General features: G+C 41.9%; 1 protein-coding gene across 1 annotated transcript; it reads right to left on the bottom strand.

Annotated features, from left to right (window-relative positions):
* Positions 1 to 345: 345 nt before the first annotated feature.
* On the bottom strand, positions 346 to 15,407 carry batf3 (basic leucine zipper transcription factor, ATF-like 3). Its single transcript, XM_055639772.1, has 3 exons — positions 13,858 to 15,407; positions 13,652 to 13,756; positions 346 to 4,232 (listed from the first exon to the last, which is right to left on the bottom strand). The coding sequence occupies exons 1-3, from the start codon at positions 13,930 to 13,932 to the stop codon at positions 4,020 to 4,022; spliced, it is 393 nt and encodes a 130-aa protein (XP_055495747.1). The 5' UTR covers positions 13,933 to 15,407; the 3' UTR covers positions 346 to 4,019.
* Between the last annotated feature and the right edge of the window lie 1,890 nt (positions 15,408 to 17,297).

The following is a 17,297-nucleotide window of genomic DNA, read 5'->3' as shown; positions in this document are numbered from 1 at the left end:
CTACTCCTAACATACACCATCAAATTGGCACTTCCAGTAGCATCGGTCCCAACCTTGTACACATGGATTATTTGTCCTTTATTCTTGTCTCAGGTCCTTATCGACTACTTGAGCGATCCACATGTTTTGCAACACCACCCTCCAAAGTCTTCATTTTCTTTTGCTTTGAACATTTATCCAATTTGCTCGTTTAGATGCAACACCTGGAAATTAGTCCAGATTACAAGCTCCAAATGATCACTGTACTTGAATTAAAAGCATAGAAACATGCAGCGTGGAAACAGGCCTTTCAGGCCCAACTTGTCAACGCTGGCCAACATGCCCATCTACACTAGTCCCACCTGCCCTATCCATGTATCTGTCTAAATGTTTCTTAAACATTGAGAAAGTACCGGCCTCAGCTCATTCCACTCTTTATGTAAAAAGTTGCCCCTCAGGTTCCTATTAAATCTGTTCTTCCTCACCATAAACCCATGTGCTCAGGTTCTGGATTCCCCATCTATGGGTAAAATACGCTATGCATTTACCCAATCTATTCCTCTCAAGAACTTATACATGGTGAAAAATTAACCGGCTAGCCTCAGCTGATGGGACACACGTTTTAGGGTTTTTTTATGGTCTGGCACGATTGTGGTCAGAGCCTGCGGCAGACAAAGAAATCTGCACAAGATGTGTGGGGACAAGTTGATTGGTGCTTTACAGAACCTCAGCAACAGACCAAGGGTTTGATCGCTGGTTGCATTGGACAGATGGAGGGGCACAGCCCCTGATTTTGGAGTCTTTTAAGCAGCTTTATCAGGTTCCATGCACGAGACATATTTTGGAGTATATTTACGACAGAGACACGGTTAGCAAATATTTGGGAGTGAGATACTAGCCTCAATATTTCTGGATTTCTGTCATTGGAAGTGGATCAAAGTGAAATGTGGCAGGTTTTCACGAGCAAAGAGTAGAGGTAGATCACTCTGTCTCGTTCCCCCCGTTGGACTGCAACCTTGTCGTAGGCGGGGAGCTTGTGTGTCTCAGTGACCCCTAGAGCTATGCCAGCGGGAGATTTGTCTCCTGTTAGGGTCTCCCATGCTGGACAGGTCGAAGGGTAGAGGCGAGATGAAGAGCGATCCACTGGTCCTCCAGGTTGGAGGTTGAGCACAGGGCTAACAACCCTGCCTCGTAAAACAAATATGTTACGGAAACAGCAACTGAAGGAATCTACAAGGAGTAGAGGACCTTCGTCGCTGCCCTACATGCCAGGAGGCATAATAGGCCGTAAGTAAGTAAGTAAGTAAGTAAGTAAGTGAGTAAGTAAGTACTCTGTCTCGCTAGCTTGCTCTGCCATTTTATAAGATCAGAGCTGATCTGACTCTCACATGAGGCCTGCATTCCTGCCCATTTCTGGTAACCTTTCAACTCCCGTCCACCTTTGCCTTAAGAATATTGACTCTGTCCCACTGTTTTATAAGGAAGAGAGTTCCATAGGCTCGCAACCCACAGGTATGAGAAAAAAAATACCAGTCTTAACTGAGTGACTCCTTATCATCAATGGTGGCCTCTAGTTCTAGATTCTCCCACAAGAGGAAGCATTCACTTCTCGTTGCTGCTGGTTTAAGACTTCTCGGGATCCAATATGCTTCAAAGATTAAAATGATTGACACACAAAACAACAATCAAAGTGCTGAGAAACATGTTGAAGACATTGCAAAAAGCCAAAATGAGGTTATAAATATATTTTATATATAAAATTGGAAAAGACAGAAATAACCGCTGAAACATATTTATTGTGGGCAGCATTGTTCACGTTATATTTGGAGAGTTTTATTTGCGTGCAGAGATATGAAAAATGCGTGCTCTTATTGATCAAAGTAAACTTTAGTGTATGTATACATCTATAACCAAAGTCAGGATGATCTCTTCCATCAGAACGTAAAGGTATTTAAGCCAAGGTGAATCAAGTTTCCACCCTGCTTTTATTTGCGGGATTTCTGATGTTAAGAGTAGCTTCATGGGGAGGTGGTGAAAGGGCATGAATCTTGTCAGTTCACTGTAACAGTTTTTCGTATCATTTAAACACTTGCTAACATGTTGATTGGAAGCAGCTGAGCCATATCAATACTTTTTCCGGTTTTTAATTTAAAAAGGTCATGAGGTCATTACGTAGTATACAGTCATTAAAAAACCCACAGAATTCAATGTAATCTGAAGAAGGTCACAATAAAAATTCACGCATGTTAAATATTTTCAAATCTTAAACCATCAATTGAAACATAACAGTTTCTATGGTATGGATCTGCTAATCACTCAGGCCCTGGGACATCATGGTATAGGTGTACAAGTTGGTGGTGAGACCACTTCGATTACTGTGTACTGTTCCGGTCGCCTAGCTATAGAAAAGATATCATTGAGATGCAAACGAGATTGACTAGGAGATTACCTGGCATGGGTTATAGGGAAAGGTTGGATATGCTTGGACTTTTTTTATTTGGAGCATTGGAGGACCTTATTGAAGTGCACAAAATCATGACGGGGATGGATAAAGTGAACCCTCACAGTCCTTTATTCCAGAGAAGCGGATTCAAAAACTAGAGGGCATAGGCTTAAGTTGAGTTGGGAGAGTTTGAAGAGAGACCTCCGGAGCAACTTTTTCACTCAAACGGTAGTCTGTGTCTGGACTGAGTTGCAAGAGGCAGCTATTGAAGTGGATATAATTACAACTTTCAAAATTCAAATATATGGATAGGAAGAGTCCTGAGGATGTGAGCTAAATGCAGGCAATGGTACTAGGCTAGAATGCCAACTTGGCCAGCTCCATGAATCTAAATACCATTGTGTGAACACTTCATTAACTCATTTGAATTTCATTGTGTTACTTTGAAAACAGAAGTGTCACCTGATTTACATTAAATAGTACAGGAATGTTTTAAATGACTAATGGGTTATCACATTAGGGTGGGGACTGGGTGTTGTGTAGTTCATTACAGGACAACTGAATAATGGCAAGTTTCTAGGACATTGGTGGATCATCATGTAAGGTCATTCAATGGTAATAACACAACATGACATCAGGCTCACATGCTTCCAGTAATGTCAGACTTTAGAGTAAAAAGCAAGATGAAAAGAGTCCATTTAAGTCAGAAAGTAAACCAATCGAAGGAAATAATTTACTTCACACAAAGGTAGCATCACTTCTCAGAGTTATTGATGGGATGCTCCGTACTAACATCTCTGATGAAATAAAAACTGAATAATTCTCGGCTGTATAGAGACAGCTCTGTCATTACTTCATTCAGTGCAGGATCCTTATGGCTTGCTTCCCTCATGTTTTACAGGAACTGAAACACCATAAGGCTCCAAAAGCAGAGGGTCACAAAATGTAACTGTTCAGTTATCAGTGTTGCACTGTAGACTGAGCAATACTATGCTACTTAAAGTAACAATATGATATTGACCAATTAGCTAATGAGGAAGAACAATCTTTCAAGTTGACCACTACATAAATAAACAAATATTAGAATGATTTCCTTCAGAAAGCCGACTTTGTAATCAACAAAGTTCTTATTATATGGTGCACCTAATTACTGCTGTTTCTTGGTCTCCTTCTGAATACACATGCTTCAAATTAAGATCTCTGTGAACTAGTGGTCTCAATGTATCATGTTTCAGTCAGATAATTGATGAACATTTTGGGAATAGCGAATTTGATTTGTGAGAAATGTATCATTAAAACTGTCCAAAATAAAAAGCTGTACATTTTCAGAATCTTCCTTCCTGTTCAACAGGTAGAGTTTAAACTGAGCAGAATGTACTCGCGGAATAATAAACTTACAACGTCTATATCCTTATACTTGGTCAAACAATACACGGGGCCTTAGCAGCATCATGTGGGTCACGATATGGTCCATGCATAATGTTCTCGGGACTCTCCAGGTTGCATACAAGAATCAGAAACATTTAAAAATTAAACTATAGGTCCAATTTTTTCATTAAAAGAAACATCAAATTTAAAAATTCAATGCTTAAATCATCTATGAGACTCCACTTTGGCCTTCGCATGATAGACAGCTGGTGATGACATTAGAGTGAGGTCTTGGTGATGTGACAAAGTTCATGGTACAGTGTATCATTGGACATACTCCTTCATGATCTTTCAAAGCATCTGATAAATGTTTCACTTCTTCACTAAGTTTCCTTATTTCCCTTTTTAGAGCAATGTTTTCCTGTTCCAGCCCTTCGTATTCCTGTGTAAAAAAAAAACAAGTCTTAAAGAAGAGGAACTCAAACCAATTTTTTTTTTTTTAAATAGTGGGCAAGCTAAAAGAATATGCAGCATAAAATTAGCTTCACCAATGCTACTTGGGAATCCAATCTAACAGTGCCGGAGTTCAAAACCAGAAGAGTTTGGGGTGAAATCCTTCTGGGGCATCAATTCATGGGGCACACCTCCCTTCAATGCAAGTGTCACAATTGAATTGCCCAGACTTGTCGAATAATTATGATAAATCATGAATGTAGATAGAAATTAGAAGAAGCATTTCAACTTTCAGGCAGACAAAGTTTTATCCAATCAATTAAAACAAGCATGGTGAGAGATGACAAGGAGGGGGTAGTTGGTGAGAGCTGAAAAGACTGTGAAAGCTGAAAGAGGAAGAGATTTTTCTAAAAAAATTTGAATAAGCAGAATAAGCAGAACATGTGCGTAAATTTCTGCATCGGGGTTCATTGAATCTAGGATTATTAATAGATCGGTTTGTGCAATGTCGAGTTTCTTTGGCTTTGAATCCCAGAAATTAACCCAATTGGGGGTCTACGTCAAGGGTTCAGAAAATCCAGGGGGCTGGATACGGAGTAGGCTGAGCCAGAAATGACGACACTGGGATTTACAGTCCATGGTGGAACTAGCTTTATCTGACATTCACTTGATGGGATGAATGGCCTCTTTCTGTGCAATAATGAATCTTTGTTAGGTCGCATAATACAAACACCTGCCCAGAAGTGTGAAATTCAGAAAGGATGGTGGGAAATGGGCAATGGAAGGGAGCTGGGAAATAAGATGTGGATTTTTTACAGAGGCACAAGCTTAAGGGTGTACTGCTTCCAGCTTGTTGAGGGGTAGGAGGTGGGGGTTGATGTAATAATGGTATTGGGGCTCGATGTCAATGTGTGTGCTCATAATATGTGTGACGGGGTATTTATTTTAGCAGGTTGGAGTAGGTGCACATGGTATAATATGTGTTTGGTAGCTCAGGATATTAATTTGGTCTCTCAGTAATGTTCTACTTACCCATGGTAAGGCCCCATGGATTTTCAGTCAGTCGTTGTCTATCTTTTCTTTTTATGCAACAGGTAAAAATGCTGCAGGGCGTCAAAGTCAGAAGGGAAATAACTTTGGATACTCTCTGTTTTTATTTTAGACTTCGAGTTTCATTTGATGACAGAATAATACAATTTACTCTTCTTATAAAAATTCCATGACCTTCATTCCTCCTGAGAGTAGGAAAATAACTCATTCTCTGTTATAGTCATGGAGTTATACAGCACAGAAATAGCTCACCTTGTCCATGCTGACCAAGTTGACACATTAGGTTAGTCCCATTTAGCCCTCTAACCCCTTCCTATCCACATATATATCTGCATAAATGTCCTTTAAAAGTTGTCATTGAACATTTGCTCTCCGCCACTGCTATTCTGATCAGCTGGGAGGAAGGAGGTACAGAAGAGAGATCAGTAAAAAAAATATTATAACGTAACACTCTTAACTGCAGCAGAGTATGCCAAGAAATGACACTACCATTATTCAATACAAAATGAGAAAAGCAAAAACTGAATTGTCTTTCACCACCTCAGAAAATCCCCAAATATTTTATATCCCATTCATTATCTTTGTGGTTATTATTACAAATTAAAGAACTTTTGAAGCAGCCTATTAATTGTACCAGATTAGGGATATTAATATCTGAAGTAATTCCACAGGTCTACTTCAGGTGGTGACCTAAGAAGTGATCCTTGGTTTTTAACTTTTTAACACAATGACAATGCAGCACTCTGACAATGCAGCACCCATGTTCAGGACCCTGGAGAATAAAACCCCTAACAAATCAACCTTGTCAAATTCTCTTTGGGGGGTTTATATTTAGTGCTAACCCTAATTGGGATAAAGGCATTTTAACAAGTGCACATTCCCCAAGATGTTTGCTGGCAGTATTCATTTGTGGGAAGAAGGGGTGGGGGAAGACACATTCTATGCTTGCAGGAAGTTAACACATAAAATAGGGTGTGTAAGAAGGAACTGCAGATGCTGGTTTAAACCAAAGATTGCCCCTTAAGGGTCTCGACCTGAAACATCACCCATTCCTTCTCTCTAGAGATGCTACCTGTCTTGCTGAGTTACTCCAGCTTTATGTGTCTATCTTCACACAAAATCGGATCCTCTGTATTTTCAAGAATTGAATGTAATAGCAATTTTGTAGCTCTGGATTGCAAACTGTTTTTTGGGCTCACTTTTATCTGTATAAAGAGATTTTTTGGGGGAAGTGAAGCACTTGTTTGGTGAAGCACTTACCTAGAGTCATAGAGCCATGGGGTGATACAGTGTGGAAACAGGCCCTTCGGCCCAACTTGCCCACACCGGCCAACATCACAATCACAATCATACTTTATTAGCCAAGTATGTTTTGCAACATATGATGAATTTCATTTGCTAAGTCAGTTATACAAATACAAAGCGATGGAACACACAAAACATATTTTAACATAAACATCCATCACAGTGACTCCTCCACATTCCTCACTGTGATGGAAGGCAAAAAAAAGTTCAATCTCTTCCCTTAGCTCTTCCGCGGTCGAGGGCCTCGAGCCCTCCGTTGACGGGATGATCTTGACTCCCGTAGTGGCGGTGTTTGGGCCCTCCACGGTAGAGGTGATCAGCTCCTGCACGGGGGGGTGTCAGCTCCCCCGTGCCTGACAATCGAACCTCGCGTCGGGGCGTGTCAAACCTTCATCATGGAGGCTCAACATTACATACCAGTGTTTGTATACAAGCCCTCTTGAAATAAATGCTAAATAAGCGCTGTTTAAGTGTTAAATAAGTGTTAAATTATTTCAGTCAATGCACATGATTGTGGCTGGTGCATTATTTGCAGTCATCTTACCCAAGCACCTGTTTTATCAAAATTAAACCACAGGATTTAGTGAACTTCAAAGGAATTGTTTAACCTGTAAATATGTAGTCATCATTTGCTAAACTTTGTTTTTCAAGGCAAAGATTGTCAGCCCTAGGAAATAGAGTTTATTTTCATTTCTGACACTCAATGTCAGCATCAAGGCCAACACCAAATTGCAATATACACTTGTTCAATGCTCAGGATGTGTTCCCTGCAACAAGAGCCTTAGTGAAATCAGTGCTGAATCGTATTATTATTGCATCAGGGCGGCACTGTGCTGCAGCGGTAGAGTTGCTGGCTTACATCGCTTGTAACACCGGACACACGGGTTCGATCCCGACTACGGGCACTTGCCTGTACGGAGTTTGTACATTCTCCCCGTGACCGCGTGCGTTTTCTCCAAGGTCTTTGGTTTTCTCCCACACTCCAAAGACGTAAGTTAATTGGCTTATACAATAGACAATAGGTGCAGGAGTAGGTCATTCGGCACTTTGAGCCAGCACCGCTATTCAATGTGATCATGGCTGATCATCCCCAATCAGTACCCTGTTCCTGCCATATAGCTTGGGTTTGTATACATGGTATAAGTGTAAAATTGTTCCCTATTGTGTGTTGGCTTCTGTTAACGTGCAGGAATCGCTGGTGGGTTCGGACTCATTGGGACGAAGGGCCTGTGTCCGCGCTGTATCTCTAAACTAAACAAGTGTGGAGATGTGTTGCCAACAGAGTGCTCTGCAGGGAACCTGGTTGAGGAGTCGGCTACACATTGACTCTCCTGCAACAATTATATGCATGGTTCTTTGTGAGTGAACCATTGAGGCAATACAGCGATTGCTTGTCAGAGCTGAGGTGTAGCTGCCCAGGACTAAGATATAGGGCTCAAGTGAGTGCAGTCTATGTTAGGCAGCACCTGCAGTGATGGATGGCTTGGATAATACAGACTCTCTCGGTGCTAATTGCTGTTTGTGATGAAAGCTGCTGACTGCCCCCTCTTTCGTTACTGCATAGATTTTCCCCTTGCACACCATCCCGTTCTCCTTCAGCCCCAGAAAAGTTCTCTGTGGTAACAAACTTAATGGTCAGGGGGACACAGTTGGGTTTGTTACCACAGATAAATCTCTGGGTTTAGAAGTACTGTACAGCTAAACAAAGAGAGGGGGAGACAGGTGCTTCCATCACATCCAGTCCACAAGGTGATTCCCACTGGGGGGGGATCTCCTTGAAATCTACCAAATAATGAAAGATCTATAAAGAGTGGAGGCGGAGAGAATGTTTCCTGGAGTGAGAGAACCTTGGGCCAGAGGGCACAGCTTGAGCATAAAAGAACATATCTTGAGAATGAAGATGAGGAGGGATCTATTTAGGCAGAGGATGGTGAATCTGTGGGATTCACTGCCACAGATGGTGGAGGCCAAGTCATTAGGTGTTTTTAAAGCAGAGAATGATAGGTTCTTGGTTGGTAAAGGTGTAAAAGGTTTCGGGGAGAAGGCAGGAGAAGGTTGATTGAGAGGGAAAAATAGATCAGCCGTGACTCGATCGGCCAAATAGCCTAATTCTGCTCCTGTGTCTTATGAACTTATTTCATGAACTTATGATGAGAGACAACAGGATCCAGATGATCCATCAACACATGACACATGTACTGTCATCCCCAACAACGGCCACACTTACTCACTCTGCCAGCCAGGGTCCATCACTGTCCTACATTGTAGCATGGTGTGAATGCATTGCCCCACAGCCTGCCTCTTGCCAGCCCTCACAGATAGCCTCTCCACTAAGCTATAGGCTCATTGTGGGAATGCCAGTGGAGAACGAGAATATACAAGCCAAGTTCCCGGCATAACAGTGCGGGCTGAACATATACCTGTGAGTATTTGGACTCAAGATGAAGAATACTATAATGACTTAGTGCTCTGTGGCATACAGCTAAATGGGGCACCAGAGTAAGCTTTGCATAAACACATGTCCCAACCTATAAGATGACAAATGGAAACAGAAGATGCTGGAAATACTCAGTGAGAAGCCAATATCTATGGAGAGAGAAACAGAGAGAACATTAGAGGTCAATGACCTTTCAGTTCTGATAAAACGTTATCGGCCTACAATGGTAATTCTGTTTCTCTCTCCACACATCCTGCCTGAGCTGCTGAGCCGCTCCAGCATCCTCTGTTTTTACTTCAGATTTCCAGCATATGCCGATTTTTGCTTGTTTTTTTAAATTATGATTTCTTCTGCACCAGCATGACATTTTCTTATTGCACGAATGCCTCGAGATCCTATATCATCATTCGACAAGAGTCGATGTACAATAAATATTAAAACTAACCAAATAAAATGCTGCCGGTGCTACCAATGAAAAATAAAAATAGAAGGAATATTTTGCAGACTTAACAGGTCACGTTGCAACGATGGAAAGTTTCAGGTTGATGACATTGCAATGAATTTGAAGAAAAAAATCTGATTCGATAGTTTAAGATCTAAGTTGAGGGAATGCACTCGTATATCGAGCAAACTTTCAAGCATTTTGTCACACTAAACAGTGCAAGATGTATGCCTCAGACTAACATTTTAAAATATAATTCAAACAGAGATGGTTCACGTTTGATTAAAGGACAGATTAAACATAACTTTACATTTAACCCCATGCTGTTCCATGTTTGTAAATGCTTGAAATGACAAATAGATGCAAACAGGGGGAAAATATTCCATCATCAGTATCACTTTCAGAGCATACATTTCAAAAAAATGTGTTCATCATAGTTACCGTCATGTGGAAAAAAACACATTTCAGATATGATAGTACAGCACTATAACAATTAACATTTACATTTCTCTGCCAAATAGAGCGCTTAGCTTTGGAGATGTCTTCAGCTCTTGATAAATAGTTCAAGCATGAGAAATGAATCAGAAAAGACAATACTGTGGCACAGCAGTAGAGTTGCTGCCTTACAGTGCCAGAGTGCTGGGTTTGATCCTGACTGCAGATGCTGCCTGTACCGAGATTGTACATTCACCCCGTGATCGCATGGGTTTTCTCTGGGTGACTGGTTTCCTCCCACACTCCGAATACGTATAGGTTTGTAGGTTAATTGGCTTTGGTGAAATTGTAAATTGTCCTTAGTGTGTAGGATAGGACTGGTGTATGGGGTGAAAGCTGGTCGGTACGGACTCGGTGGACCGAAGGGTCTGTTTCCGCACTGTACTTCTACTAAACTAAAGCCAAAACCTGCTTGCAACCAATGCATAAAGAGTCAATTACAAACAAAAAAGACACAAGAAACTGCAGATGCTGAAATCTTGAGCAAAGAAAAAGTGCTGGAGGAGACACAGGGGAACTACAGATGCTGGAGATTTGAGTAAAACACAGTGCTCGAAGAACTCGGTGGGTCAGGCAGCATCTGTGGAGGGAATGGACAGACGATGTTTCCGTCTGGCACTTTCACCTGCAACTGCAGGAAATGTAGTACCTGTTCCTACACCTCCTCTCTTACTTCCATCCAGGTGCCCCAGCAGCCCTTCCAGGTGAGGCAGAGGTTTACATGCACCTCTTTGAACCTTTACACTATGCTACTTTACATCAGCCAGGCCAAGCAGAGACTAGGTGACTGTTTTGCCGAACATTTGACTGTCCAACAAGGGTATCTTGGATGCTAACTACTCTAACTCCCCTTCCTATTCCAATACCGACCTTTCTGTCCTTGGCCTCCTCCATTGCCAAAGCGAGGCCACACATAAACTGGAAGAACAGCACCTCATATTCCTCTTGGTAGCCTGCAACCCAATTGCATAAACAATGAATTTACCAATTTTGGGAAATACACCCCTACCCCCACTCTCTTTCTCCTGTGCCCCTCCCCACCTTGGTGCATATGCATTTTCCCTCCATCTCCCACAACCCTAGTCACCCTGCTCCTTTCTCCTCCTCCATATGCTGAGAAAATGGATGTTGGGGTTTGAAGGTAAATCTAAATTTATTTTGAGGGTTATAGGGATCTGAAACTCACTACTTGAAAAGTAGTAGAGTCAGAAATGGTCATGTTTAAACCATACTTGTATGTGCACGAGAAGAGTTGTGGTCAGTGGGATTAGGTTGAATCACCTTTTTTTAACCGACAGAAAGGACTGGCCAAGTGATCAACCTGTGATAAATCTAAATGTATTGCTCCTCCTCCCCCTCCCCATCCCAGCTTACCCTCACCCTACTGTCTCCGCCTCTTCCTTTCTCCTTCCCATCAGTCTGAAGAAGGGTCTCGACCCGAAACGTCACCTATTCCTTCGCTCCATAGATTCTGCCTCACCTGCTGAGTTTCTCCAGCATTTTTGTCTCCCTGTGATAAATGTTCACATTGAGTTTCTGTGGGATTTTCCAAGTTGTGGTCAATGAAAAAATGGGCAAACTTTTCACATCATAGTCATTTTAAGCAATCCGACTCCTAATCACTTAGGCTCTATGATGTGCATGAATATGAGTGCCTGGGAAATTCCCTAACCACTTTGGCTAGTCCGAAACCAATTATAGTTGTGGTCATCTCCGGTTTCAATAGACAATAGGTGCAGGAGCAGGCCATTTGGCCCTTTGAGCCAGCATCGCCATTCAATGTGCTCATGGCTGATCATCCCCAATCAGTACCCCGTTCCTGCCTTCTCCCCATATCCCCTGACTCCACTCTCTTTAAGAGCCCTATCTAGCTCTCTCTTGAAAGTATCCAGAGAACCGGCCTCCACCGCCATCAGAGCCAGGGAATTCCACAGACTCACAACTGTGTGAAAAAGTGTTTCCTCGTCTCCGTTCTAAATGGCTTATCCCTTATTCTTAAATTGTGCCCCCTGGTTCTGGACTCCCCCAACATCGGGAACATATTTCCTGCCTCTCGCGTGTCCAAACCCTTAATAATCTTATATGTTTTAATAAGATACCCTCTCATCCTTCTAAACTCCAGAGTATACAAGCCCAGTCACTCCATTCTCTCAGCATATGACAGTCCCGCCATCCTGGGAATTAACCTTGTAAATCTACGCTGCGCTCCCTCAATAGCAAGAATGTCCTTCCTCAAATTAGGGGACCAAAACTGAACACAATAGTCCAGGTGTGGTCTCACTAGGGCCCTATAGGAAGGTTTCACGGCAGTCGGGTCACGACCCATGACCCGTACTGTTGCTACACTACTCCAAGTGGAGTACACGCGATGAACTGCAGGTAGGCACTTACCATTGTTTCCAGCGTAGCGGGCCCGTTAAAACCCGCTGAAATTGTCAATTTTTGCGCTGTAAATAATTATGGAAATCGGGATAAGCGTGTGAGACATTTAGCATACTTCAGAATTCCAAAAGTGAGGAGAAATGACGGTAGATAGAAGTGAGAGCTGAAGGGACAACAACAGCCCGAGTGCTTGGCGAACATTGGCCGTTTGCTCACTGCATTTCATCAACTAAGGCATTATTTGTGTTTTTTCTTGATTCCTTTGGCATCTAAAAAGTTTCAGAAGTGATAAATCTGACTGTAATTTTTGTAAATCGCCCATGGTTCCCAAGTGGGTTTTTACATACAAAATGAAAACGCATCTGAAGAAAAATTTACAGCCAGATTTATCACTTCTGAGAATTTTTAGATACCAAAGGAATCAAGAAAAAACACAAATAATGCCTTACTTGATGAAATGCAGTGAGCAAACGCGATAATTTGGAATTCCAAAGTTCTCTCACGCTTACCCCGACTCCCACAATTTTTTACAGCGCAAAAATTCAACATTTTGGCGGTTTTTAACAGGCAGGAAAGTACGCGTTTCTAGCATTAATAACATATACAGGAAGTGACCGATGTCCTCCAGATGGATTGAGCGGCTCCGTGCGTCAAGCCCTATGACCCAGTGACCTTACGTGCAACCCCCCTATACAACTGCAGAAGGACCTCTTTGCTCCTATACTCAACTCCTCTTGTTATGAAGGCCAACATGCCATTCGTTTCCTTCACTGCATGCTGTACCTGCACGCTTACCTGCATTGACTGATGAACGACCCCCAGATCCCGTTATATTTCCCCTTTTCCCACTATAATATTCAATATTCACAACAGAAGGAACCTAGCACATAACGCAAACTAATATTGGCAGAATGTGTATTTAATGTCTTCCTACCGAAACTTTCATGATTTGGAAATGTACAGCCATACCGCATACAAATTGAATGCAAGAAAATTCCCCACACCGTGCAGGATTTTTTTTTAAAGGAAGTCCCAGTTTTACTATTGGGCCAGTAGATATAATTAACCGTATTAGATTTACATTGAAGCAGTGTTTAAATTGAAGCAGTGTTCCAGCTTCAGAGGTTAACTAATATGGAAACATATTAATTACTATCTCAGAAGGGAGATTTAACTGGTAGCATTTATTGGTAGCATCTAAAATATTCAATATAGTAGTCTGCGCGTTTGATTGTCCGGAAATCGTGTTACTAAATATCGAGCCACTCACTGCTGGATCTGTGTCTCAGCACTATACCTCGTGTAGTTCGTCTGCCTTCAAGGTCTGCTTCTTCCGACTTCTTTGCGCAGCAATTCTGTTTTTTTCCCTTCTTCGAAGTTTCTTCTTCTCCGTCCCACAGCCCTAGAGTCCAAATACCAGATCTTGCTTTACAACACGCAGTGAGAAGTGGCCCGTGCAGCAGTGCATTGCATACAGTGTAAAGAGGGGGGCTTTCTACTGACCTGAGACGCCTGGTCCGTGTCGCTGCAGTTGGCTGAACTGTGAGCGAGGAACTCTACAGACTCTAACCCAGACATGGCACACAAATAATCAGACGTGTTTGTAAACACAGCAGTTAAGCGATTGCAAAAGGAGAGGGTTCAGCGTCGCATGCTTTCAAGAGGCCGGAGTTCCCATTGGAACTGGTGTCGAGAGCCGGGACATGTCATGTAGTGGGACAGAAGTTCAGCGCGCCGACTGCCATCGATCACTGCTCATCCAAACTCTCTCGCGGTGGTGTAATTGTAAAACTAAAAGCGGTCTTGGCAGTTTCACTTTGTCATGAGTATTTTCTTCGTGGAAAGCGCTTGCCAACTTTCAGTCACGTGCCTTGGTTTATCATTTAGGAAAGAAAGAATCTCCGAGAATCCACTCAGTCACGCAGGCTGGCCGCCCTCGGTTTAAAGGGCACAACACCGCCTCTTCCCAAAAAGGAACAGGAGATGAGAATTTCTGACCTTGCTCCACAACTTGCCAATAGAAGCTGATTTGTTCAAGAATGTTATTGGCATGGAGCCACTAAAATTGGGTCAATTTGGAAAGAATAAGCCGGATTTAAACATTTAGATTCACCGAGAGACTTGTTTCCCTTATAAATAGGACTGACATTGGATATAACGGCTTATACCGTTATACCCTCTATCCCACAGCATGGAACAATAACGTTATTATTCCTGTCGTGAACTGCAAAACAGTCAAATTTGTCCTTACGCATTAATACAGTGCCCTCCATAATGTTTGGGACAAAGACCCATCATTTATTTATTTGTCTCTGTACTCCACAATTTGAGATTTGTAACAGAATAAAAAATCACACGTGGTTAAAGTGCACATTGTCAGATTTTAATAAAGGCCATTTTTACACATTTTGGTTGCAGCATGGAGAAATTACAGCTGTGTTTATACATAGTCCCCCCCATTTCAGGGCACCATAATGTTTGGGACACAGCAATGTCATGGAAATGAAAGTAGTCATGTTTAGTATTTTGTTACATATCCTTTGCATGCAATGACTGCTTGAAGTCTGCGATTCATGGACATCACCAGTTGCTGGGTGTCTTCTCTGGTGATGCTCTGCCAGGCCTGTATTGCAGCCATCTTTAGCTTATGCTTGTTTTGGGGGCTAGTCCCCCAGTTTTCTTATCAGCATATAAAAGGCTCGCTCAATTGGATTCAGATCGGGTGATTGACTTGGCCAATCAAGAATTGACCATTTTTTAGCTTTGAAAAACCCTTTGTTGCTTTAGCAGTATGCTTGGGATCATTGTCTTGCTGTAGAATGAACCACCGGCCAATGAGTTTTGAGGCATTTGTTTGAACTTGAGCAGATAGGAAGTGTCCATACACCTCAGAATTCATATACTACTACCATCAGCATTTGGATCATCAATGAAGATAAGTGAGCCAGTACCTTCAGCAGCCATACATGCCCAGGCCATAACACCCCCACCACCGTGTTTCACAGATGAGGTGGTATGCTTTGGATCTTGGGCAGTTCCTTCTCCCCTCCATACTTTGCTCTTGCTATCACTCTGTTCTGTCCACAAGACCTTTTTCCAGAACAGTGATTGCTCTTTTAAATACTTCTTGGCAATGTAACCTGGCCATCCTATTTTTGCAGCTAATCAGTGGTTTGCATCTTGCAGTGTAGCCTCTATATTTCTGTTCATGAAGTCTTCTGCAGACAGTGGTCATTGACAAATCCAAACCTGACTCCTGAAGAGTGTTTCTGATCTGTCGGACATGTGTTTGGGCATTTTTCTTTATTATAGAGAGAATTCTTCTGTCATCAGCTGTGGAGGCTTTTCTTGACCTGCCAGTCCCTTTGCGATTACTATAAGCTCACCAGTGCTCTCTTTCTTCTTAATGATGTTCCAAACTGTTGATTTTGGTAAGCCTAAGGTTTGACTAATGTCTCTAACAGTTTTATTCTTGCTTCTCAGTTTCATAATGGCTTTTTTGTCTTTAATTGGCACAACTTTGGTTTCCAAAGGTGATGGAAAGACTGGAGGAAAGACTAGGTGCTGAGAACTCTCTTATACCTGCATCAAGGAGGCAATTAAACGCAGGTGAGCAATTACAAACACCTGTGAAGTCATGTGTACCAAACATTATGGTGCCCTGAATGGGGGGACTATGTGTAAACACAGCTGTAATTTCTACGTGGTGAAACCAAAATGTATAAACCATATAACCATATAACAATTACAGCACGGAAACAGGCCATCTCGGCCCTACAAGTCCGTGCCGAACAATTTTTTTTTTTTCCCCCTTAGTCCCACCTGCCTGCACTCATACCATAACCCTCCATTCCCTTCTCATCCATATGCCTATCCAATTTATTTTTAAATGATACCAATGAACCTGCCTCCACCACTTCCACTGGAAGCTCATTCCACACCGCTACCACTCTCTGAGTAAAGAAGTTCCCCCTCATATTACCCCTAAACTTCTGTCCCTTAAAAATGTCCTTTAATAAAATCTGACAATGTGCACTTTAACCATGTGTGATTTTTTTTCTATTACAATCTCAAATTGTGGAGTACAGAGGCAAATAAATAAATGATGGGTCTTTGTCCCAAACATTATGTAGGCCACTGTAAATGCGCCGTATCTGAAGATAGGTCACGTGCATCCAAGTTATAATTGCCGCGCCACAGACGCACACGTACAGCCCCAACACGGAGACAAAGAGCGCCCTGTGCTCTGGTGACAGTTCATCAAAGCCATGTCATGCCGTACCCAGCGTCACAAACCTGTCAACTGAACCTCCCATTATCCTGAAGAAATCATTGAGGCACTCGAAGATCAGTCGGAAAATGAAAAATGGCAGATCATTGTTCCCGTGGAAGCTTCAACACATTGTTGCCTTAAACACATTTTGTTGGGGCTGGTCCACATTCATATCAACCTTAATACATTATCTGAGCCGTTTATTAACACCTATATTTATCGGCTGCATTTATTTTACCAGTTGGGGCACTTATTATTTTCTGACTTTTATATTCTTTATTTCACTTTGCAATCTTCCTAATTATACGATTGAGGAAGGTTTTATTGGCACATTAATTCATGTGTCTACTTCAAGATATTCTGATCTCCCTTCCCTTTTATATGTTGAAGTCGATACATTAATTAAAGTGTCAATAAACCATAATCATTTTATGAAAGGGAGGAGATCAGAATAACTTTAAGTTGACAGATTAATTAAAGTGCATATATATTTAATTAAGCTTAGATGAACTGGGGGGGTCACAATCCTGATATTCTAATAGATTAAATGCCAAGACTTTATTTTCTCCCTAAAGAAGTACTTCAATGAGCAGTAAGTATTTTCAAGTGAGTGCCAAACCTGTCAATGGCTGCAAAAGCGATCACTGCACAATATAGAACTTTCATTGGG

Source organism: Leucoraja erinacea, chromosome 8, assembly GCF_028641065.1.
Source record: "Leucoraja erinacea ecotype New England chromosome 8, Leri_hhj_1, whole genome shotgun sequence".
NCBI lineage: Eukaryota > Metazoa > Chordata > Chondrichthyes > Rajiformes > Rajidae > Leucoraja > Leucoraja erinaceus.
Note: the sequence above shows the minus strand (reverse complement) of the source record. Positions and strands in the feature narration are given on the sequence as shown.